General features: G+C 37.4%; 1 protein-coding gene across 1 annotated transcript; it reads left to right on the top strand.

Moving 5' to 3' along the window:
* Positions 1-2,954: 2,954 nt before the first annotated feature.
* FBXO47 (F-box protein 47) lies at positions 2,955-23,169 on the top strand (the record flags this gene model as incomplete). The annotated part of the gene is made up of 11 exons (XM_079726214.1): positions 2,955-3,060; positions 5,502-5,708; positions 6,197-6,367; positions 9,473-9,549; positions 10,863-10,940; positions 12,517-12,625; positions 17,063-17,239; positions 18,956-19,102; positions 19,782-19,924; positions 22,237-22,396; positions 23,057-23,169. Exons 2-11 carry the CDS (start codon positions 5,528-5,530, stop codon positions 23,167-23,169), a joined length of 1,356 nt encoding a protein of 451 aa, XP_079582340.1. The 5' UTR covers positions 2,955-3,060; positions 5,502-5,527.
* Between the last annotated feature and the right edge of the window lie 1,198 nt (positions 23,170-24,367).

Raw genomic sequence — 24,367 nt, 5'->3', positions numbered from 1 at the left:
GAAGCTTAATTTTCCAAAGCCCCATGGTAGATCCATCTCTGTGTCTGTTGTTCTCTCATCTGTGAAGGATACAAAAGAGATATACGGCATCTCAAGAAGTTTACAGCGTGGTTTAGGAGAGAAAGCATACTTATTGAAGAAACAAGCTTTATGCAAGGTGTCAATCTTAAAGTGGGTCCTGGAGGAAGATTTAGAAAGAAAGGAAGTTGTTTTTTTTTGTTTTTTTGGGTTTTTTTTTTTGCGGTACGCGGGCCTCTCACTGTTGTGGCCTCTCCCGTTGTGGAGCACAGGCTCCGGACGCGCAGGCTCAGCGGCCATGGCTCATGGGCCCAGCCGCTCCGCGCCATGTGGGATCCTCCCGGACCGGGGCACGAACCCGTGTCCCCTGCATCGGCAGGCGGACTCTCAACCACTGCGCCACCAGGGAAGCCCCGGGAAGTCATTTTTGATGGAAGGTCCAGCACAAAGAGTGGGGGTGAATCTGCTGAAGAAGAGACACCTCCTCCCATCGCTCTCCCCCTTCCTCCCCAGCCTCGCTGAAATAGCAGATTTGATTCCGGCTACATGTTACTCCAGGATGGGTGCTTGTGACCATGAGCCACTAGAAGACAGAATCCGTACTTACACTGCAATTAACACGGGGCCTGGCAGAAAATGAGCATGGATCATAAATAATGAATGAACCAATAGAGGAGGAATAGATTATAGAGGACATTGAAGGAATGGCAGAGGGATTTGAGTTTGATGTGGCTGACAAGGCAAAGTCACCATAGGTTCCTGAGATGGGGAATGACAAGGTGGACACACAGTACTTCTACCTAAACTAGATTGCTAATCCAGCGGACACCTGGTTGAAATTAGCAGCACTGGGCCCAGCTGACCACTCTCGTTCTTGAAGCACTCCCTTTCAAGCCTTCTCTGTGACTACATTCTCTCCTGGTTTTCTCCAGTTTACTCCACTAGATACTCCTTTTCAATCTCCTTGGAGAACGTGTCTTCCTTTTCCCAATCTCTGAAGGTCACTATTCTTCTATTGCAGATAACTCTTAAATTTATATATCCAGCCCAGATTTTTTTCCTCCAACCTCCACATGTAATTCAACTGCCTCCTTGACATCTCCCTTGGATGTCTCATAGACATATCAAATTTACCATCTGCAAGATTAAACTTTTAATTTTCGGCTAGAAAAACTCCTCCCCACTGGCATATCACAGTAAATGGGATTACCACCCACTCACTGATAAAAGTTAGAAGCCTGGGAATCATCCCTATCTCCTTCCCCTCCCTCCCATATCCAATACATCAGCAAATTCAGTTACTTTTATCCCCAAATATATCTCAAACCTGTCTCTCCAAGGCCACCACTCCAGCCCTGCACAACATCCTAACATATCTTACCTCTTCTACTCTCACCCACCTCATTCATTCTCCACATAAAAGCCAGAGCAATCTTTAAGTGATGTAAATCAGATTGTATCACTGCTTAAAACTCCTCCATGACTTTCCATGACACTTTGAATAAAATCCAAACTTCTCATCACTCCGTACCTTGGTATCCACTAGGCACTCATAGCCCACAGCATAGGGGCTGAGACCTTGTCGCAGACCTAATAAAAAAATGCTTGAGTCAGGGGAGAAAAAAAGGAACTGGCTCCAAAAAAACTTTGTAAGTCAAAATTAATGAATATTTGTGACTGCATGATATATGTCAATTAATCCTAAATTTCATCTCAACCTTTATGAAGTTATTTATATATTTTATTTTACTGAGGGATGTGGGTACATACTAATTTCTTGGATATAATGTGGAGTGGGTCCCCAAAAGCAGGAGTATAGAGAGTCTTCAGGGGGTCGAAAATGGCCCTCATTTAAGGTGCTGCACATCCCCATCTATGCTGCCTTCTCCACGGTCTCCATGAGGCCACTCCTAATTGCTCACTAAACTCAACCAGCCAGCCTTGCAAATGCCTAAAACATACCAAGATCTTTCCTGCTGTTCCATTTTCTCCCAGCCCATCTCCTGACTGGCTCCTTCTCCTCCATTAGTTCTCAAATTAAATGTAACCTCCTGAAAGGGACTTTTCTGACCAGTCCATCTAACATAGGTGCACACTCCCTACCCCCAACCTTCTCATTTTCTGTTGCCTTATTTCCTCCATAACACTGCTCTCCATCTGCAGTTTATTTTGCCTGTTTATTCTATATTTCCCATTAGATTAATGAGCTCCATCAAGGCAGGAAACTTATATATCTTGTTCTCTGTTGTATCTTTAGGGCCTACTCCAGTGACTGACCCAGAGCAGGTTTCAACAAATAGCTACTGAATGAATAAATGATTGAGAACTTAATCTTTAAGGGAGGAGGACCATGAAAGGAAGATTTGTCTTGGACCCCATCTTGAGATGCCGGAGGCACTCACCCTCCTTTGATTCTAGGCACCCAGATAGGTTTAAAAAGGAACGTTTGGAGGTTTTTCCCAACAGAAGTTTTCATGAAAGCTCTTGTAACCTACCCTCTTCTGGGTCGGGGGGGTCGGGGTGGGGGAGGAATTAAAAACCGGCGCAAAACTAGGTTAAAGGGAAAGGAAGTGGTTTGGAGCAGATGTGTGCGGCGCCAGGTTGGGGCTCTTCGTTTTGCACCCTCCCCTCCCCGTCTCTAACGGCTCCACCCCTTCCTCTCAGCCTGAAGCAAAGGGTGGCTTTGGACTAAGCTCAGGCTCCAAAGCCCTCATCCTCGTTAATTATTCATGGTGTAGGAGGGCACTGTGGCTGCCGTTCTTTTAAATATTTATGAGGGGCGGGGCCTCCCTGCCGCTGTGGCTCCTGGGAGGGTTCTAAAATATTCCTGAGGAAGGAGGGCACTATGGGAGCCGAGGTTCTTGCTATTCATGAGGGGGCGGGGCCTCCTTCCCGCTGGGGCTTCTGGGAGGATTCTAAAATATTCTCGAGGCCAAGGGGGCGCCTGGGAGGCTGGAGCTGACAGGAGCCGGAACTTCCCTCTTCCCGGCGGCAAAACCTTGAGGAAATTTTCTTTTTTAAACATTAAGAAATTTGAGGATGGTAGGGCACAACGATTAAGTCCCGTTTTCCTGTTATCCTTTAGCTGGAAAACTGTCAAAATCTGTGGTTAAAAGAGATTTTTTCCCCCAATGCTTTCTGGAGATAGTTTCATCTTTTCATAGGCTGAAGAGGGTCAGAAATGCACCACAGTGTGGTTTGACTCTTATATTGACCAGTTTCTCTTTTATGGCCTCCCTAGTTTACCTCTTTGGAGATGTTTTGGGCTACTTCCCGAGCAGATGGGGGAGGGTCTCTTCAAAGGATATTCTTAGGTTATAACAAAGTAGAAATCCTAGTGAATTGCTGTTGGACGGTTTTCTCTGAAAAGGGGGGGGGGGGGAGTTCATCCAAGAGGGCCCTCAAAGCATTTCACAAGTGGGCAAGAATGAGTGGGGTGGAGTAGGGTATTGAAACATCTTTTAAGCAGAGGTCTTCTTAGAAGCCCATATGATTTAAATTTATTTATTTATGGCTGTGTTGGGTCTTCGTTTCTGTGCGAGGGCTTTCTCCAGTTGTGGCAAGCGGGGGCCACTCTTCATCGCGGTACGGGGACCTCTCACTGTTGTGGCCTCTCCCGTTGCGGAGCACAGGCTCCCGACGCGCAGGCTCAGCGGCCATGACTCATGGGCCCAGCCGCTCCGCGGCATGTGGGGTCTTCCCGGACCGGGGCACAAACCCGTGTCTCCTGCATCGGCAGGCGGACTCTCAACCACTGCGCCACCAGGGAAGCCCTACAGTATGGTTTTAAAGGAGGGTCACAGTATGCTTTTCACTAAGTACTAAGTTTCTTGGCCACATTTTCAAATATATAGCTGATTTTAAATTGACATAAGTTGACATGTAACTTTTTAGATGAATAAGTAACAATGTGATTTTTAGAAATATTATGACAAAAGGAGAAAATGCATTTTGGTCAGATATATTTGTAACTCTTTGATGAGGTGTCTTAGTTGTTCCTTCAGAAACAAGGAGCCTTAGATTGGAGTTGTACTTATGCATATGTACCTATACATGTATATATACAAAGGACAGTGTTTTCCGAATTGTCGGAGGAGTGACACAAAGTCACTGTGTGTGATGAATAACATTTTTTAAAAGAATTATTGTTTCGTATAAGTAAATTATCAGTAATTTTAACAAAGTTCCTTCTAGGAAATATTCATTTTGAAATAAGTCGTGTAGGCCCTTCCTAAGACTTATTTAGTATCTACTATTAACCAAAAGTGGAATTGAAGGAGCAATTATTCATTTTATCTAGTCTTATTAGTTTTACAAAACTTTGATTTCATTGCACATAATTGGTAATCATAATGAAATCATCTTAATCTGTTAGAGCTAGTAAATTTTAAAAGCTATAAACTAAAATCTCTATTTTTTAATCTCTTTTGTCTTTATTGTTTTAACACAACATGTCAGTACTCAGTTTTAAACAAATAGAGAAACATTACTACAAATTTTTAATATTACATTAATACTTTGATTTTTTTAAGAATGTAAAGATTGTAAAAGCAACACACTAATTGACAAATATTGAATATTGAATTTGTTATTTTTTGTGTTAAATCTTTTACTTTTTAAAAATATCACATTTCTGGGCTTCCCTGGTGGTGCAGTGGTTGAGAGGCCGCCTGCCGATGCAGGGGACACGGGTTCGTGCCCCGGTCCAGGAGGATCCCACGTGCTGCGGAGCGGCTGGGCCCATGAGCCATGGCCGCTGAGCCTGCGCGTCCGGAGCCTGTGCTCCGCAAGGGGAAGGCCACAGCGCTGACAGGCCCGCGTACCACAAAAAAAAAAAAAAAAAAATCACATTTCTATTTTTTTTTAATTTTTGGCTGCATTGGATCTTCGTTGCTGCGTGCGGGCTTTCTCTAGTTGCGGCGAGCAGGGGCTACTCTTTGTTGCGGTGCTCAGGCTTCTCATTGGAGTGGCTTCTCTTGTTGCGGAGCAAGGGCTCTAGGCGTGTGGGCTTCAGTAGTTGTAGCACGCAGGCTCAGTAGTTGTGGCACACGGGCTTAGTTGCTCCGCGGCATGTGGGATCTTCCCGGACCGGGCTCAAAACCATGTCCCCTGCATTGGCGGGCGAATTCTTAACCACTGTGCCACCAGGGAAGCCCCTTTAAAAATGTCACATAAAAATGTCACATTTCTTTTCTTAGAATATATCTCATCCAAATACACATCTCATTTTCTGCTAAAGCTCTATCTAAAATATTTGGCTGAGAGGGAAAAGATTTTTAAGTATTTCATATCATGCTGAGATGAATAAATAGACTCTACTGGCTGGAACTCCATAAACTGGACATCACATTAAAAGTTTTGTAAATACAAAGAGACAGCTGTTGCCCATCAATGTATGACCCTCTCCATTTAAAAAAACAACAGCTCTTCATCGTTATGATTTCCTTTCTTCGTTGTCTCTTTTACTTTGTTTTTCTAATCAGGATAAATTCATGAGATAAGAAAAAAGATGGCATCTAGAGTAAATACCAGTTTCACTTTGATTCCCAACCAGAAATACAGACGTAGTAATCATCGATCCAGCCGTTTTTCCAACATCCTTGACCCAGATTCTCAACCCTTATCAACGCTTGGAAATTTTAAAGCCTTGCCATTGGAAATATTCCAAATAATCTTAAGATGTTTGTCAGGTGAGGTTTGGGGACTATGAGTAGGCTACATGGACAATTGAATGTTTTATTTTCCCCAAGAACTAGTTTGTCATCTTAGGCCCTGCTAGAATGTTAATGGTGTTTACATTGTTTATTTTTAAAATTTCATCAGTGTTAGTTAAGTGGTACTCAAAGAAAATTTGATACTCAAATGCTTTAAAACATGCTTCTAATTATAATGACATGGTAATTTGACCGTTACATCCCCCAATGTTTCTAATTCATTGAGAACTAGATTTAAAACAATTTTAACATTTTCCTTTTCCCCAACTTTTATTATTTATTTATTTATTATTTTTTATTATTTAGTATTAATAATAATAATAATATTGTTATTAATCTATTATAAATTAATAGATTGTGCTAATAGTGATGTTCTTGTATTTAAGCCATTCATATATATGTGTGTGTGTGTGTGTGTGTGTATATATATATATATATATATATATATATGTTTCTTTTGATAGTGAAGGATATCAGCGTGCTAAGCATGGTGTCCAAAGCAGTCAGCCAGCACATTATTAATTATATCTCAACCTCATCAGGAAGCAAAAGACTTTTACTACAGGACTTTCATAACCTTGAGCTGCCTGACAGGAGACAAGACTCCACTATATTGGAACACTACAGATCTCTAGGTAATTTATGTAATGTAATGAGAATTGTAACAAGTAAAGAACTATACTTAATTAAGGGGATTTTTTTTTTTTTTTTTTTTTGTGGTACGCGGGCCTCTCACTGTTGTGGCCTCTGCCGCTGCGGAGCACAGGCTGTGGACGCACAGGCTCAGTGGCCATGGCTCACGGGCTCAGGCGCTCCGTGGCATGCGGGATCTTCCCGGACCGGGGCGTGAACCCATGTCCCCTGCATCGGCAGGCGGACTCCCAACCACTGCGCCACCAGGGAAGCCCAAGGGGATTTTATTATACAATTCTGTAAGGCCTGTGCGAAATGGAATACTTCCTATTTCTATGATGCTTTTACTCTTCAGTGTGAGGACTTTCCCTTAATAACAGTCCCTTACACTTATATTTAAAGATGAGAGAATGCACTTTAATGTAAAGTGTCAGTCCTTGTGATTTCATGTGGATACAATGTCACCTGTGCTTATTGTCTAGGTGGCTTGCCAGTTTAGGAAATTGATGTATTTTCTATGCTTTACTTCCTGTGAATCTAATGAGTTTTATCTCTGTACTGCTTTTCCCTTTCAACTATAATCTAGTTCTTAAAATAGAAATTTAAGCATATTATTGTGGAAAATCGCTTATTCTTTTAACAGAAACAGTGGTTTTCTTTTTTTTTTTAAAGCACTGTGCACACTTACTAATAAATCATTATGCTATTATTGAATTAACCTTATCAAAAGAAATTCTGGACAATTTCTTCCCTTGATTTGTAATCATTTATGTCTTTTACCCCATTCATTGATTTCATTCTCCCTAAGAGTGCCTAAATAAAATTCTAATTTTGACTTGAGTAATGACACCAGTTTAATTATTAAGCTACTTATAATTAACGAAAACATGGCAATAAAATTAAATATCAGAGTGATGTTGAGATGTAAATAAAGGCCTAAGAGTAAGTTACCTTTTAGTAGCCCAAGGATGCCTAGCTTTAAGATAATAAAATAAGACTATATAGATGTGTAAATACATCAAAGTGTATTTGACAAGTATACTTAGTAAGGCTAAATGAAAGGTCTGTAATCTGGTTACAATGTTATTGGTTTCAGTATTTATGATTAGGCTTTGTGAAGCCTGTAACAGAATAGGCAATTACTTTTTGCTACTTGTCATTGTGAATATCTTTTTTCCAATATCATCGGATGCGGAGGAAGGCTACTTGGGAAAAACTTATTCTTTAGTTTTAATTTGAAAGAATTTTTTCTCCCTGACCAGGTTCAATTGCATAAACAAACAAAATAGCATTAAGACAATTATGTGGATAATTCAGTGAAAAATACAAATATGTGTTGATCTTAAAAGCTAGCTTTTAAAAATGGTTTTACTCATGTGATGATTTCAACCTTCCATTTAAATTTGATGCAGACACTAGCTTATGACTAATTCTTTAGACAAATGTTTGAGGTACTTACCATTTCCTCCTGTTGCCATTCCTATCTGATCTGTTCTTGTTTTCTGACATTAAAATAACATTTTCAGAATTCTCCATTCTAAGGATTATAAATTTTAATTTGCTTCTTCATACAAAACAGAGCAGATGGCCAGTGTGGAAAGAACATTACATCTGACTCTATTTTAGTGGGAAGAAATTAAAGAAGTTAGTCTCTAAAGGGTATAGCAGAGCACCTGTGTTAAAAGAATAACTAAGTTAGCCAGTATTGGTTTTTATGGTAAATTGAAACCCTTAAAAATAGGCGTTCTACATTAGAAAAAGCAACCAACATACAATTATAGCTTACAATTCCCCAGCTACGATATGCCATGGGACTGGATGCCAAAACATGAAAGGAAGAGAACTCAGCCTGAAAACTAAACACTGAAAATGTCTTTTTTTTTTTTTTTTTTTTTTTTTTTGTGGTACGCGGGCCTCTCACTGTTGTGGCCTCTCCCGTTGCGGAGCACAGGCTCCAGACGCGCAGGCTCAGCAGCCATGGCTCACGGGCCCAGCCACTCCGCGGCATATGGGATCCTCCCAGACCGGGGCACGAACCCGTATCCCCTGCATCAGCAGGCGGACTCTCAACCACTGCGCCACCAGGGAGGCCCTGAAAATGTCTTTTTATGTACAAAAATAAGGAGGGCTTATGTTTAAAACTCAATTCTGGTCATGTGTTGCCCAAACATAGCAACTTCTAAAAATAGATTCAATTCCCATAGATTCTACAGAATTATATATAAAGTAGTTATTATATTATGTAAAAAAGTAAATGCAGAGAAGATGAAAACTGAAGAAAGTCGTGATATTCAGATCTATATTTTCCTACCATGTATCTTATTTTAGTTTGAGGACATTTGGCCTTATAGGAATGTTAACAATGTATTGCCATTTTAGGAAAACTGAGCACTTAAAGTTAGAGGAAACAAATCACAACCATACACTTCCTGTCACTGTAGTTCAAGTACCATATCTCACTGGGAAATTGAAGGGTTTTTTTTTTCTTTTTTAAATATCTAAACACAAAATTCTATACATTCTTAACATGCAAGCCCCATAAAAGGATATCTCTGAAGGAAGAGATAAATATTTCATCCAAACTGGATACTTTCTGTGAGAGAAAAACCGACTTCTAATCTCTGAAATTTTAAATACTTACGACTTCAAGTTTTTGTATTTGGAGAAAGGAGTCCAAAATCTCTTTTCTCATTCTTTCCATTAGCAACTCTTAAAACATTTTCCATGGTGGACATGAGCTTAATTTTAAGAGGAATTGGAATATGTTTTCTATGGAATAAAGACAGTAGAGTTTCCCTGTTGTGTTTTGTGTTTGGTTATTGTATCTTTTAAAATCTAAATACTTTCTCATATCTGTACTATAGCACCAATTTCACAATTTTTTGTAAGATTTTATGCCATAGCCTCTTAGGTGGACACCAGGGTTACTTGGTAAACACCATATATAAGTGTTTTGCACCCTTCCTCCCAAACTTCCTCTTAAAAACTCTATCAGCTCACAGTCCATTATTGTATACTTGACTTTCAGGAAACATGCTGTGAGTGATAGATATTCTTAAGTTAGTTACATTGTTGTCATTTTTTCATGTGTCTCTTTACTTTCTCAGGTCTACTGTTTAAAAGATGTACATTGCTGCTACCCACAAAGGAAAGACTGAAGTACATTCACAAGATACTCAAAGAAGTAAGATCATCCTTCTGAATTAGCTCACAGTCTTGATTTCCAGTAAAGATATTTTATTATTAATGTCATACTCATTTTAAATCTATCTTTAATTAGTGGAATTTCATGAATTGGTACTAAAAAGTTGGTTGATGATAATCTAATACTTTACCAAGTGCTCAGAGATTATAAAACACCAAAATGTAGTATAGGAGTATTTTACTTATTATAAAATAATTTTTACATTTAACTAAGTACATCATTCAAGTTTATTAGGTTTATCGGAGTAATAAAAGTATTTTTACCTCGTGGGAATTCTGAGGTTGTTTTAAAGTGGTGATTTAGATATTTTATTAAAATGAAAATTATTTCCAAATGTTAACATTTTACTATTTAAATATATGTATTAAAACTATTTTTAATATATAAAATGACAAACCTTTTATGATAATTTATGACTTGGAAATGTGTATCAATATGTTTGGGCATAACCTCTGTTAGACATTGAGTTTTACTATATAAACCCTAATATCTAATACTGCTGATTCCGTTTTACACTCAATAGTATGCAAACTGTTTCTGATCCACTGGCTTTTTTCACGTCAGGGTTTGCATTGAGTTCAGCTGTATGTTATTGCAGCAGCTTCCAAGATGATCTTTCTGCCATTCACTTCACTTCCCCAGACATTCTAAGTGCTGAATCACTTACATCAAATTAATTTTCTTGCTTTTAAAAATATTTCCGTGGCTACTCAATTTCATCAAGATAAGGTCCAAAGTCCACAGGTGGTATTTAGGGTTCCCCCTGACAGTGCAGCCTTACTTTCTACTACTTTGAGCCTAATTAAGCTGCTCATATCTTTCTGTCCAACTGAATATTTAAAATTTTTACCTCTATACCATTTTGCCCTTATTGTTTCCCTCACCAATACTATCTATTGATTATATTTGAATCCTACTTAAAGACATTGCTTGTTTCACATCCTTCATAAGCTTTTTAATCATTCTCAAAATTATCCTTTCCCTGCTTTCATTGTATCTGATATGTTTATTTGGTCATTTTAGTATTTATACATACTTTATCCTGAAATATAAAATTAATTTCATGTATGTATATTTTATTGTTCTAAATAAATTGTGAGCTCCTTGAGAAAGACTTTGTTTTATATTTCATAATCCCCACCTATATAACATGAGACTAATCAGTTATTTAGTGTTTTAGTTATTTTCAGTTTAGACTGAAAACAATCCTTGCGTATATCCATTAAATTTGAATGTCAAATCATTGCACAGTTCCACTGAAAAGGAGGAATTAACAGTTGATCTCTTTACAGGTTTCCTGTTTTAAATTTAACGGCTGTGTAGCTCCATTGCAATGTTTAGGATTACAATGTTACGGCATGCTTTTACAGGTACATTTTTTTTTTTTTAGTGAAAGAAGAAAAGGAATTCTTTTTGAACTGTTATCAAGTAGAGCATGTAATCTGTCTTTCTATAGGATAATAAAAGTAATAATGATCTAAAAAGAAAACAAAATAACATTGTAAATGTTTGAGAATGTGTTAATCTAATAATATGTTTGCCACCTCAGATTTTCTTCTTGGATTTCTCACTGGTAAGAAATGTTTAACACTTATTTGCTCTATACCAATGTCCTTGAAGTCCAGCCAATTGTAATGACTAGAAATATTGTGGGGTAGAGGGTGTATGTGTGCAATGAGTTTTAAGTCTTGGGCTAGTTATTTAAGATGTGATCTTAGAAATGAACTGTAAAAAAAAATAGTAACATAGGAAATGATAGGGATAACTAACCTTTTTGTGGTAATTATTTTGCTATATATATATAATTACTATGTTATATGCCTTTAACTTATACAATGTTATACATCAATTATATCTCAGTAAACCTGGGAGGGGGGAAGAAATCAACTACATGATTTTAAGAACATTTTTTACTATTTTATTATAAACAAAGAAGATAATAACATTATTATTAATGCTGTTCAGTATATTATTAATATATTGCACTGTTCTAAGCAGTTTACATGTATTAACTTACTTAAATATTACAGCAACCTTATGAGGTTTACAACAATCTTACAACAGTCTTCCTTATAACCCATCCTGCCAGCCAGCCACCATCTGCATGTACAGATTCCAGGGGCATAGGCCCTCCTTCTAGCCCTCTTCCAAGATAGATAGATTTCTGCTTTTTCTTTTTCCCTTTGGAACAGGTAACATGAGCACATGTATTCATATAAAATTCAAAAGGTACAAAATGGTATAAAGTGAATTGTAAGTCTCCTCCCAGGCCTGTTCCTTGTTCACAGAGTTCCCTTCAACAGAAGTAACCACTGTTAGCAGTTTCTATTATGCCCTTCCAAAGAGAATAAGATTCATTTTTAAACTACTGAAATATAGTTCAACTATTTCAAGAAAAATTGATATGATTAAACAACTTTTTCAAAATCTACATATAGTTGAATACCATTTGAATTTTTCATATATGTTTAACTGTACATTCTGACCTCCTCAAAGATAATTATTATATTTGGTCCTAATAAAATAAATGTCATAAGTAAATGCTCATAATTGTCACATTAAAATGAGGTCATTATCATTTGTAAGCAGTATCATAAATGATAGCTAGAGGAGATCAAAAGGGTTCTACTGTAGTCTAAAACTAAGCCACAGTATGGTTGTGAGTCAGATGTCTAAAGTTGTATCTATACCGTCAGAGTTCAGGATTCAGTACCATTTAGTTCCCTGAAAAGATACTCCCTATGCAACCAAAAAGAAACTGGATTTTGGAGCATTTCTAGGTTTTGTTTATATAAAATTTCCTACGAATTTGAACAGTTCCATAGTGAATAAAAATTGCATATTGCCTCGATTTTATGCTACAGCAGTTATGGTCATAAGGCAATAGTGGCTTACGTTTTGATTTGATGGTTTGAACATCTGAAATGCTTCCTTTATCATCCTCAGACCTTAACAGCAGGATGGGATAAACTTGAGTGCCATCGTGTTTATAACTTCTTATGTGAGCTGACTAATCTCTCCCGCAAGATGCATACAGTTGTCTGCAGCAAACCAGGTAAAGAACTAAAATTCAGAGATAACCTTATACAGAGATTAAAATAGAAAAAAAAAAGTATAGTTCTAAAGTGTATTTCAAAATAAATTGTGGCGTTCGTTTGTAGTAAAAAGACAAAGAGGGCTTCCCTGGTGGCGTAGTGGTTGAGAGTCCGCCTGCCGATGCAGGGGACATGGGTTCGTGCCCCGGTCTGGGAAGATCCCACATGCCGCAGAGCAGCTAGACCCAAAAAGACAAAGAGATGTAAGTAAATGTTAATCACTGAATCAGACAGTGAGGCAGAAGTGGCCTGTGATTAGAGAAAGAGAAGCGCTCAGAGGGCTTCAACCACATTAATGATATTTTATTCCCTAAGCTGGTGGAGGATACAAAGGTGTTCATTATAGTATTCTTTAAACTTCTATATATACCTGAAATAGTTCATACTTCAAAAATTATAAGAGGGACTTTCCTGGCAGTCCAGTGGTTAGGACTCCATGCTTCCACTGTGGGGAGCATGGGTTTGATCCCTGGTCGGGGAACTAAGATCCTGCATGCCGCACGGTGCAGCCAAAAAAAAAAATTATAAGAACCCTACAATTTAGCAATTTCACTCTGAGAAACTCCCACAGTATGCACAAGGAGACGTATAAGAATGAGCATTGCAGCATGTAACCAGGGAAAGCTGCAAACGACGTAATGCCTGTTGTCAGGAGAATGGATAAATGAATTATGGCATATTTATACAATTAAAACCATTAGTAGTGGGCTTCCCTGGTGGTGCAGTGGTTGAGAATCTGCCTGCCAATAGAGGGGACATGGGTTCGAGCCCTGGTCCTGGAAGATCCTACACGCCATGGAGTAACTAAGCCCATGTGCCACAACTACTGAGCCTGCGCTCTAGAGCCTGCGAGCCACAACTACTGAGCCCACATGCCACAACTACTGAAGCCCGCACACCTACAGCCCATGCTCTGCAACAAGAGAAGCCACCGCAATGAGAAACCGGCGCACCACAACGAAGAGTAGCCCCCACTCGCTGCAACTAGAGAGAAGCCCATGCACAGCAACGAAGACCCAATGCAGCCAAAAATAAAAGTAAAAAAATAAATTTATTTAAAAAAAAACAGTAGTTAAAATGAATTAACTAGAGCCATGTGTCTTACTATGGATAAATCTCAATATATAATTTGAGAAAAAAAGGTTACCAAACATACTTTTAATATGATACCATTTATATACATATTAAAAACATGCAAAACAATTCTATATATTCTTTATGGTTATATACATATGTAAAAAAGTATAAAAACATAGTTAGGAGGTATGATAGTTAATTTTCGGTGTCAACTTGGGTAGGCCACAGTACCCAGATATTTGGTCAAACATTATTCTAGATGTTTCTTTGAAGTTATTTTTTAGATGAGATTAACATTTGACTCAGTAGATTTTGAGTAAAGTAGATTACCCTCCATAATGTGAGTGGGCCTCATCCAATCACTTGAAGGCCTTAACAGAAAAAGACTCCCCTCCCCAAACAAGAAAGAATTCTACCAACAGACTGCCTTTGGACTTGAACTAGAACTCTTCTCTCGTCTGCAGCCTGCCACCCTACCCTGCAGATTATGGACTTGCCAACCTTCCAGAATCCTCATGAGCAAATTCCTCAAAATAAATCCTTCTCTGTGTATATACACACATCCTGTTAGTTTTGTTTTTCTAGAGAAAGCGGACTAATACAGGAGGGATAAAACCCAATTCAAGATGGTGATTACCTCTGGGGAGGAAGGGGATTGGGACTGCACTGATACATAACTATATCAGAATGTTTTATTTATTTTTTAAAATCTGAAGCAAATATAGCAAAAAAATAAAGATTTGACAAAGCTAGCTGATCAGTACACAGTGTTTGTTATAGTACCTCTGCTTTTCTGTCAGCTTGAAATATTTCATTATGAAACAAATCATGGCAGATTTTTTTTAAAGGCAGACATAGAAGCCCAATGAAACAATAACAAAATTAATTTATCATGTCCCTCTCTTGATCAAAACGTTTTATTAGCTTCCTTATATCTTCAAAATAAAGCCCAAACTGTTTATATTGGCCTTCATATTCTAATCCTAACTCACTTTTTCGAAATTATTGCCCACTACCTCTCCATCGATTTGACATAGGCATATTGCTCTACTCACTGTATCTCAGACACCTCTTCCACATTTCTACCTCATACCTTTTATTCATTCTCTCTTTTTCCTGAAATACCATCTCTCCTTTTCACCCTTTAAGACCCAATTTACCTGACCTCCTCTGTAAAGCCTTTCCTGATCTTCCCAGACCTGCAATAATCTCTCTCCTCTAAACTTCTGTGTTACTTGACTTAACACATCAGGAGATACTTACATATGGCCTTAGTGCATTGGCAGACTTTCCATTTACACTTGTCTTATCTACAAGTAAGTAGAACATAAATGGTATAAAAATATAAAATGTAAAATGGTGCCACCACCAGGGAAAACAGTTTGGACATTCCTCAAAAAGCTAAAGGTGGAGTTATCATATGACTCAGCAATTGCACTTCTAGGTACATAACTAAGGAAATTGAGAGCAGGAACAAGGACAAATACTTGTACACCAGGGTTCACTGAAGCATTATTTTCAATAGCCAAAAACTGGAAACAACCCAAGTGTTCATCAGTAGATGAATGAATAGACAAAATGTGGCATATACATACAATGGAATATTATTCAGTCATAAAAAGGGGTGAAGTTTTGATACAGGCCACACATGGGTGAACACTGAAAACATATGCAACTAGAGAAAGCCCATGCACGGCAATGAAGACCCAACGCAGCCAAAAATAAAATAAAATTAATTAATTAATTAAAAAAAAGAAAATATATGCTAAGTGAAATAAGTCAGACACAAAAGGACAAATATTGTATGATTCCACTTATGTGAGGTACCTAGAACAGGCAAATTCATAAAAACAGAAAGTAGATTAGAGGTTACCAGGATCTGGGAAGATGGGGAATGCAGAGTTATTGCTTAATGGTTACAGAGTTTCTGTTTGAGATGAGGAAAAATTTTAGTGTAAGACAGGGGTGATGGTTGAACAACATTGTGACTGTAATTGATGCCATTGAATTGTATAGTTTAAAAATGGTTAAAATAGCAAATTTTATATTATATATGTTTTACCACAATTTAGGAAAATAATGTAATATATCAAAAACTGTTGAATTATATACATTAAAGGGTAAGGTATACAGTATGTAAATTATATATATTTCAATAAAGCTGTTTTTAAAAAACCGTGAGATACCACTTCATACCCACTAGGATGGCTAGAAAAAAAAGTCAGATAACAGACGTTGGTGAGAATGTAGGGAATTTGGAGCCCTCATACATTGCTGGTGGGAATGCAAAATGTGCAGTCACTTTGGAAACAATCTGGTAGTTATTCAATAATTAAATATAGAGTTACCATAAGACCCAACAATCCCATTCCTAGGTTTATCCTCAAGAGAAACGAAAACATATGTCTATATAGAAACCTGTACATGAATGTTAATAACAACATTGTTCATAATAGCCAAAAGGTGAGACAGCCCAAATATCCATCGATGGGTGAATCGATAAAAATGTGGTATATCTATACAATGGAATATTATTTGGCCATAAAAAGGAATGAAGTATTGATACTTGCCATAACATGGATATACCTTGAAAACATAATAAGGGGACTTCCCTGGTGGTCCAGTGGTTAAGAATCCACTTTCCAATGCAGGGAACGTGGGTTCCATCCCTGGTCAGGGAAGATCCCACATGCCATGGGGCAACTAAGCCCACATGCCACATCTACTGAACCCACGCACTCTGGAACCCACGTGCCGCAACTAGAGAAGCTCATGCACTGCAATGAAAAGATCCCACATGCCGCAACTAAGACTCAACACAGCCAAATAAATAAATAAATAAATAGAAAATAAGTATTAAAAAAAAATGCTAAGGAAAGAAGTCAGTCACAAAAAACCACCTACTACGTGACTTCATTCATATGAAGAATAGGTAAATCTATAGAGACAGAAAGTAGTGCTTAGTGCTGGGTGTGGTAAAAGGCAGAAGGATAGGAGAGTGATAGCTAAAAGAGCAGGGTTTCTTTTTGAGGTAATCAAGATGTCCTAAAATTTACTTGGTAATGGGCGCATATATCTTTGAATATACTAAAACAAAACGTTGAATTGTACACTTCAAATTGGTAAATTTTATGGGATGTAAATTGTATCCCAATAAGGTTGTTTTAAAAAAAGTAGTTCCTTGATAATCTCAAATGTTTACAGAGTAAAATGAAGTAACACTCTCAGTACAAAGCATTTAATGATGTATGTCTTGACCTATCCAATATGCATATCAATCTTTCTAGGAAGAATTGTTTACAATTCTTTTGTCTTCATAGGAAATGCCGGAAAACTGGAGTTAGGGATCAGACTGTTCTGTAGGAACGTTCTTCTTGATCATGGGACCCATCAAATTGATCCTGCATTTTGGTTGACGTGTATATTAAAACCATGGCCAATAGTGAATCAGGCAAGATTACTGTATATCATCTTTGGACCAGTAGCTCCTCAAGATGGTGAGCATCCATTTCTTAGGAATGTATGTTACAAAATTGGTTCATTACTTTCACTTTAGGAAACATCTTTTTGTACCTGCTTAGTTTCATCATTCCTAATAACTAAATCATGTTTCATGATTTCATAAATGTATATACTACATTAACTTGTACGTAACTTAAGCATCAAGACAGAAATTGTTCTGCTGCAGGCCATTTCCAAATATATTCTCATCATCTCTGATTTACCCAAAATAACTGCGTTTTGGGCTTCCCTGGTGGCACAGTGGTTGAGAGTCTGCCTGCCGATGCAGGGGACACGGGTTCGTGCCCCGGTCCGGGAAGATCCCACATGCCGCGGAGCGGCTAGGCCCGTGAGCCATGGCCGCTGAGCCTGCGTGTCCGGAGCCTGTGCTCCACAACGGGAGAGGCCACAACAGTGAGAGGCCCGCGTACTGCAAAAAAAATAAAATAAAATAACTGCATTTCATTTTTATTATATATATTGGCCATGCTGCACAGCTTGTGGGTTTTTAGTTCCCTGACCAAGGATCAAACCCAGGCCCACGGCAGTGAAAGCCCAGAGTCCTAACCATTGGACCACCAAGGAATTCCCTGCATTTCATTTCTAAACATTATTATTATTTTAAAAATATATCTATTTATTTATTTTTGTCTGTGTTGGGTCTTCATTGCTGCACACAAGCTTTCTTTAGTTGCGGTGAGCAGGGGCTACTCTTCCTTGCGGTGTGCAGGCTTCTCATTGCGGTGGCTTCTCTTGTTGTGGAGCACGGGCTCTAGGCACACAGGCTTCAGTAGTTGTGGCACATGGGCTCAGTAGTTGTGGCTCGCGGGCTCCAGAGCTCAGGCTCCATAGTTGTGGCGCATGGGCTTAGTTGCTCTGAGGCATGGGGGATCTTCCTGGGCCAGGGCTCAAACCCACGTCTCCTGCATTGGCAGGTGGATTCCCAACCACTGTGCCACCAGGGAAGCCCTTTAAACATTATCTTAACTCAAGATTATATTTGCTGCTGTAGGGGACTAATAATGTAAGGGAAGCAATGTGGTAGTCAGAATTGATGTTTTACTTAATTTGGGGTGCATCATATTATTTTTTGCAATTTTTTGGCCTTTCTAATTAAGTTTTGCTTGGATGAATGTTAAAATTAGAATGTATTTAGTTCACACTGCCTTATGTCAGGAGTTAACTAGTTTAAAGTGTGTTGAGTAGCAGCAGGAAGCCAATCTGGGATCAAATTTTGTTTGTGTGTGTAATTCACAAAAAGAATTGGTCATAGGTAAGTAATAAAAAATTGACTGGATTACTCTGTTTTGATATAAATGTCTGGAAAATTCTCAAATACAGCATGCCCTCTTTTTGGAAGTCTATCACTAGGTTTTATTTCATTTTAGTAAGATTACATCAATTGTTTATTTTAATTTCTGTTATGGGGTAGCATTATCTTTGAACCAGAAACAGTGTTTTGCTTGGTGAAACTACCTTTTCTTTTCCTCATTTAGCTAGTGTTGCTGTGCTTCATCACATCAGTCAGAGACATTAAAATTTATACTGTTATCAGAATTGACCTTTCATTATGAAAGTTAAAATGAAAGTAGCGTATATAAGTAATGGATTCCATTATGCAATCCAATTTCCTTTTTAAACAATCTGTGTAGTCTTTATCACAAAGCCAACTATTCTGTCATAGCCTAGCTTTTGTTTCAATTATCATTCAGGACAGGTGGTTTGGCAGAAAATGATAGAAGGACCTGCAGATGAACCCAGTCTGAAAGGTTTGGCTGATGCCATTAAATTACTATACGATACAGGCACCGAAGAATGGACAGCAGATGATGTTATCAGTCTTGTAGATGAACTATCAGGTAAAAAGAATTATTTACCACATACAGTAATAGAAATTTGTTATTGGAATACAGTTATAAAATTGTAAGGACAACTCTATAGGTAACAAAAGAATTGCCTATTGGAAATCACTAAATGCTTTAAAATATTTAAAGTTTGTCTTTATGTTTGAAGAGAATGCATATAATCAACTTACTTTCCTTCCATTTTCCTTGCCAGTTTTATAAATATGTATTTATTGCTATTATTTGAAAGCTTTATAATTTAATTAGCTTAATTATTCCCATTTTGAAGTTCTCAGAAACACCTCCGAATGTTGGGTAAGATGAAGGCCCTTTCCTGTTGGTACTGGCGAGATGAAACAATGTTTCCCATTCCTGCATAATCCTTTAGATTCTAAAGTTTACAAGATTTCTTTCTTTAGCAGGATTACACCACCTTGTCTGTTGACCTATGTGTAGGAGAAATGCTTTGACTGTATTACTAGTATATTTATGAGAGTCGCTGTGACTTGGCAATAAATAATCCCTGTCCCCGGTTGAATGCTGTAATCGGAAAACTAAAGCATTTTTTCTGAGATTCTCCCTCGGCACTGACTGTATTTCCAATAAAGTAATATAATATTGCATGTATTTAATGATGTTTACTATAGCTATTGTGTAATTTCTCATTAAATAACTGTCCTTTCTTTAATAAAAGTGTTTCCCAGTGAGTGGCTTCTAGAGAATAATGCACGTCTCCTAATCCTAAGTGGGAGCAGCGTCTGTTTCACTTTCATGGCTAGTAAAGCTGTCAGTGGACGGGCCATTCAACTGGCAAGGCTGATAGTCTTTTTGGCTTTGGTGAGTATAAAATAAGTTTTTTCTAGCAAATTGTTTAACATTATAGTTGACCTACTAGGGAGCTACCCTGAAGGAACTGAAATATGTACGAAACATTTTGAAAGAATAAGTATTTAAGTATATATTTTTATATATACTTTATATATATTTTAAATTTTAAAATTTATATAATAAACTATCATATCTGGGATCATTCCTTGTGTTAACCTCTCCCCACTTCATATCTGGATTGTCATTATACAGCTCTGCCAAGTTATGTTCTTTTTTTTCCCTTAAATTCCACTTAAAAATAAAGCAACCCTTATGATTTGCTCCAGGATAAGCCCTGGGCAGCAGGGAGAGAATGTGTAAGTGAGTGGTGGTAGAAGTGAAACAAGATTAGTAATTGTTGAAGCTAGGGAATGGATACTAGGGGTTCATAATACTACTCTCTTTACTTTTATATAGTTAAAATGTTTTTCAAAATAACAACATTTAAAAATATATTTAATATTCATTCACTTAACACAAATTGAGTGCTTACTGTGGGCCATACCTGTGAGAGATTTTAGGACTGTGGAAATTAATAGAACAAATCCCTGACCAAAAGCTGCTTACAGTCTTCTAAGCAATATCAAATTATATATAAATAAATTCAGTGTGATAAGTGCAAAAATATGTAAAAAAAGATACAAAGGTATCAGAGAGGCGCCAATAGTGGGTGGGCATAGAGTACAGTGAGGGCTTCCCCAATTGCAGTAGATATAAGTTTTTTAAATGAATAGGAAGCGTTCACCAGACAGAGGGGTTCGATTATTCAGGCACGTACCTGCATGTGTTGCATAGATATCTCATTTATTTGGCTTCCATCACAGATGCCAGCCCAACCAGTGCTTCAAAAGCAATGGAATAATCTTCAGTTGGCTGTTGTGAGGAATAATTGAATGTAATCCATTTTCTACAAAATGGAGACAGGATCTTCAGCAACTCAACTGCTTAAAACATGAATGAAATCTCTGTGGCTCTTTTAAAATGTGAAGAAAGCTACTAAATTAATTGTATTCTAAATGTAAATGTTTATTTTAATAAGCAGAGGCCCTCAAAAAAAAAAAAAGGAAAGAGAGAATTGGAACTGCATGACTATATCAGGGAACTATAAGCAGTTCAGTATTATTTCTGAAGGGAAAAATGTGCAGAAGAGGAGGAGATGGTAGGTTTAGATAGGAAGGGAGAGGCTATAGGTAAGGCAGGGCCTGGTAGACCATTCTGCGGAGCTTGAACCACAGGAGCCACACTGCTGACAAGTTTTAGGAAGCAGGGAGACATTGTCAGTTTTACGTTTTTGGAAGGTGACTTTGGCCACACTGTAGTAAAAGGAATGGAGAGGAAACCGCTAGGGGTGGAGAAACCTTCTCCGGAAAGCCTTCTCTGTTTAACATCTCACCTCTGGTCATTAATTTTCTCTAAATGGCCTCAGATTTGTCTTCTCTTTATCTTCATTTACCAGTGGTGTTCTAAGGCCACTGTACGTGTCGGGTAAGTCATCTCCCAAAATAGATTGCAAGCTCTTTGAAATCCAGGACTATGCCACTTATTTCTTTCGTAGTGCCTTGTACAGTGCTTTACACATAATAAGTAGTCAATATATCTTTCTTGTCAGGTTAACATTATTTAGTTACAGTACTATATAGTTTATTTCCATGCTCTATGTTATTTGGCTATGTGAGTTAAATTGACCATTTAAGGTATTAGTAAATAAACCTTTTTCCTTTCAGTCAGTTTTACCTATAAACATGTAATTTTCACTTTATCTATCTTTTAAATAATAGAGAAATATTCCCTACTACTCTCAAGATGGAAAGTTGGTGTCACCATAGGGTTCTCTTGCCTGTTGAAATTGTCTGTCTGTCACCCTCATTGGACTCCTTGAAAATAGAGGCCATGTCTTTATAGCTTACCATTGTATCCCCAGCTCTTAGCATGTGCTCAATAAACACTTATTGAATGAATGAGCAGGAGCCTTATTTTTCATGTTTAATAATTGTTTTCAATATTATTTCTTACATTAATAAATAAATATTCTATGATAATCTTTTTTTCTATGATAATCTTGAACCAGGCTTTTTTTACTTCACACTTTTCCCCACTAAATTTATACCATTTGAAAGCAAAGAAGTATTAGATATAAGAGCATTTCCCATTTATAGACTCAACATGATGTTATATGTATTAAATTCTGTAAAATTATAAATGGTCATTGTTAATACCATTTTCAAATTCTACAGCTTTCTTCAAATAAAGATTTACCATAATGCTTTGTATGTCTAAATCAGGTATGTGAGAAAGAACTATACTGCATGGATTGGGCAGTTAAAATAATGCAAAAAGTCTGTAAAGTCTTTAGCACTACAGTGGAAAGAAGTAACTTCCTGCGGAGTGTGGCAGATGCATTTGCATATGTGATAATGGAAATGCTACAATCAGTTATGTCTGGTGAGTATGCATGTAGATGGTGCACAGTTGTGAGTAAAGTGCATTCTAGTCTCCCCTTAAGACATAGATAATTCTGTATAGACTTTTATATCTAAGCTAAAAATAGAAAAATCAGACATTTTTTTCCATGAGATATATTTAGTTCCTGGTTTCGTCACTTTTTAAATCTGGTATTAGTTTTAATGGAAAACATAAAGTTTAAGAGTCTGCTCTGAAAGGAACTAATTTCAATTCTGCACAGCAAAAAATTTTAACTCGCTTACTTAACCAACTATCATAATCATCATAATATTCTTTATTTGTATAGTTTACACATACAAATTTTTATAGTTTTGTTAGGTGCCCAACATGATAATTAACCCTATTTTACAGATGAGAAAAGTAAGGCTTAGAGAAATTACCTGACTTGCCCAAGGTCATGAAGTTAGAAGCAATAAAGCATGGACCAGCATCTTTTTCTTCTGATTTCTAATTCAGAGCTCTAAATATAATTCCATGATTTCAATGGTTAATGTCTGACTTAGGGAAAATCACTAACTAGTCTTCTGTTACATATTATTAGGGAAATTGGAACATCTTATGTTTCAAATAAATCATATATTTAGAAACTTAACTGTCATTTTCTTTTCCCTACTGCCTATTCCTGTGTATGGCATATAGAAGACCATGATGAAGATGACAGAAGCTTTCTGAATTTTTTCCATCTTGTGCATGCTCAGGCTAACTTCCATAAGGAGGTCCTGTATTTGACCATGAATACTCTCTCTACCTAAATACTCAGAAAGCCTTGCATTTAGAGAATAACTCAGTAAACTAACTGTTAGAAGAGTGCTAATTTTCCACACTCAGAGAATAGCACCCATGGGACTTTTTATCACCTAAGTAACCTAAGAATTCAAAAGCTGCATAAAAATTTAGAAGCAACTGCTTATACCATTATTAATATAAAACTTTCAGGCAAACCCAGGAATGTATTAAGATTTCTCTAGAAAACAACCTGTGCTGCTCTAGATTTTGGTAAACCTAACACCAAGCTAAAATGGAACATTAGTGTTCAAGAATCTGGGGCCAGCCAACCTGTATGTGTGGGTCTTCAAAGCAAGAGAAAATTCTGATGCATAGTTAGAACAGACCCAAATTCACTAAATGGTGTGTATCTGTTCACTTTGCTTAGGTTGTGTAAACATAGCTTAGAATGTTTTGTGAAGATTTGCAGTATGATATTTTGGAATGTGCAGATATAAATCACGTTTTTTTTTTACCACCTTCTTGGCATATGATTACAAAGAACATTTTATTTGCTTCATGTCTTGCAGATCAAAAACCAAAGGAAGTATGTGTGTGTGTATGTATATATCCATACGTGTACATATATATGTATGTATATACACATACATGCACACACACATATATTTCCTTCTCTAAGACAATCTAAAAAGTCTATAAATAGAGGAAGGCATATATTGTCTTAATAAAATCAAATCATCTTTTATTCTTTCCTGGGGATTAGAGTAAAATGCTGCAAGTAAGGAGAAATATAAAATGAAAGAAAGTAGCTATTCTGCTCCTAAAGCTTTCCTCCCTATCTTAAAAAATAGGACTTGAAGGAAACTGAAAGCATGGATGGTTCGAGCATCCCATGAGAGAATGGGGTTTACCTTCACTCAAGTAAATGGATTCCAAGAAGCTCCAGGACTATTTCAGTTTGACTAGCTTCTGCCACTGCCACTCTTACTATTAAAATAGAAAAAATAGTGCCTAACAAGCTGAAATAATGCTGGAGCCCTCCTGGATCTCCTATTTTCTTCTCCTTGGGTTTGATCACTTTACTTCTGCTGAAGACACACCCCTTCCCACTGGACTTCTCAGAGGCTGACTTTTTCTTTTCCTAAGCCCTTGACTTAACTCACCTCTGTAGTTGAGGAAGGGAAGAAAAACTAGAAGATATGGAAATTACCCACAGGAGTGGGG

This window comes from Hyperoodon ampullatus (genome assembly GCF_949752795.1).
Source record: "Hyperoodon ampullatus genome assembly, chromosome: 19".
Classification (NCBI taxonomy): Eukaryota; Metazoa; Chordata; class Mammalia; order Artiodactyla; family Ziphiidae; genus Hyperoodon; species Hyperoodon ampullatus.
This window is presented reverse-complemented; position numbering and strand designations above follow the sequence as displayed.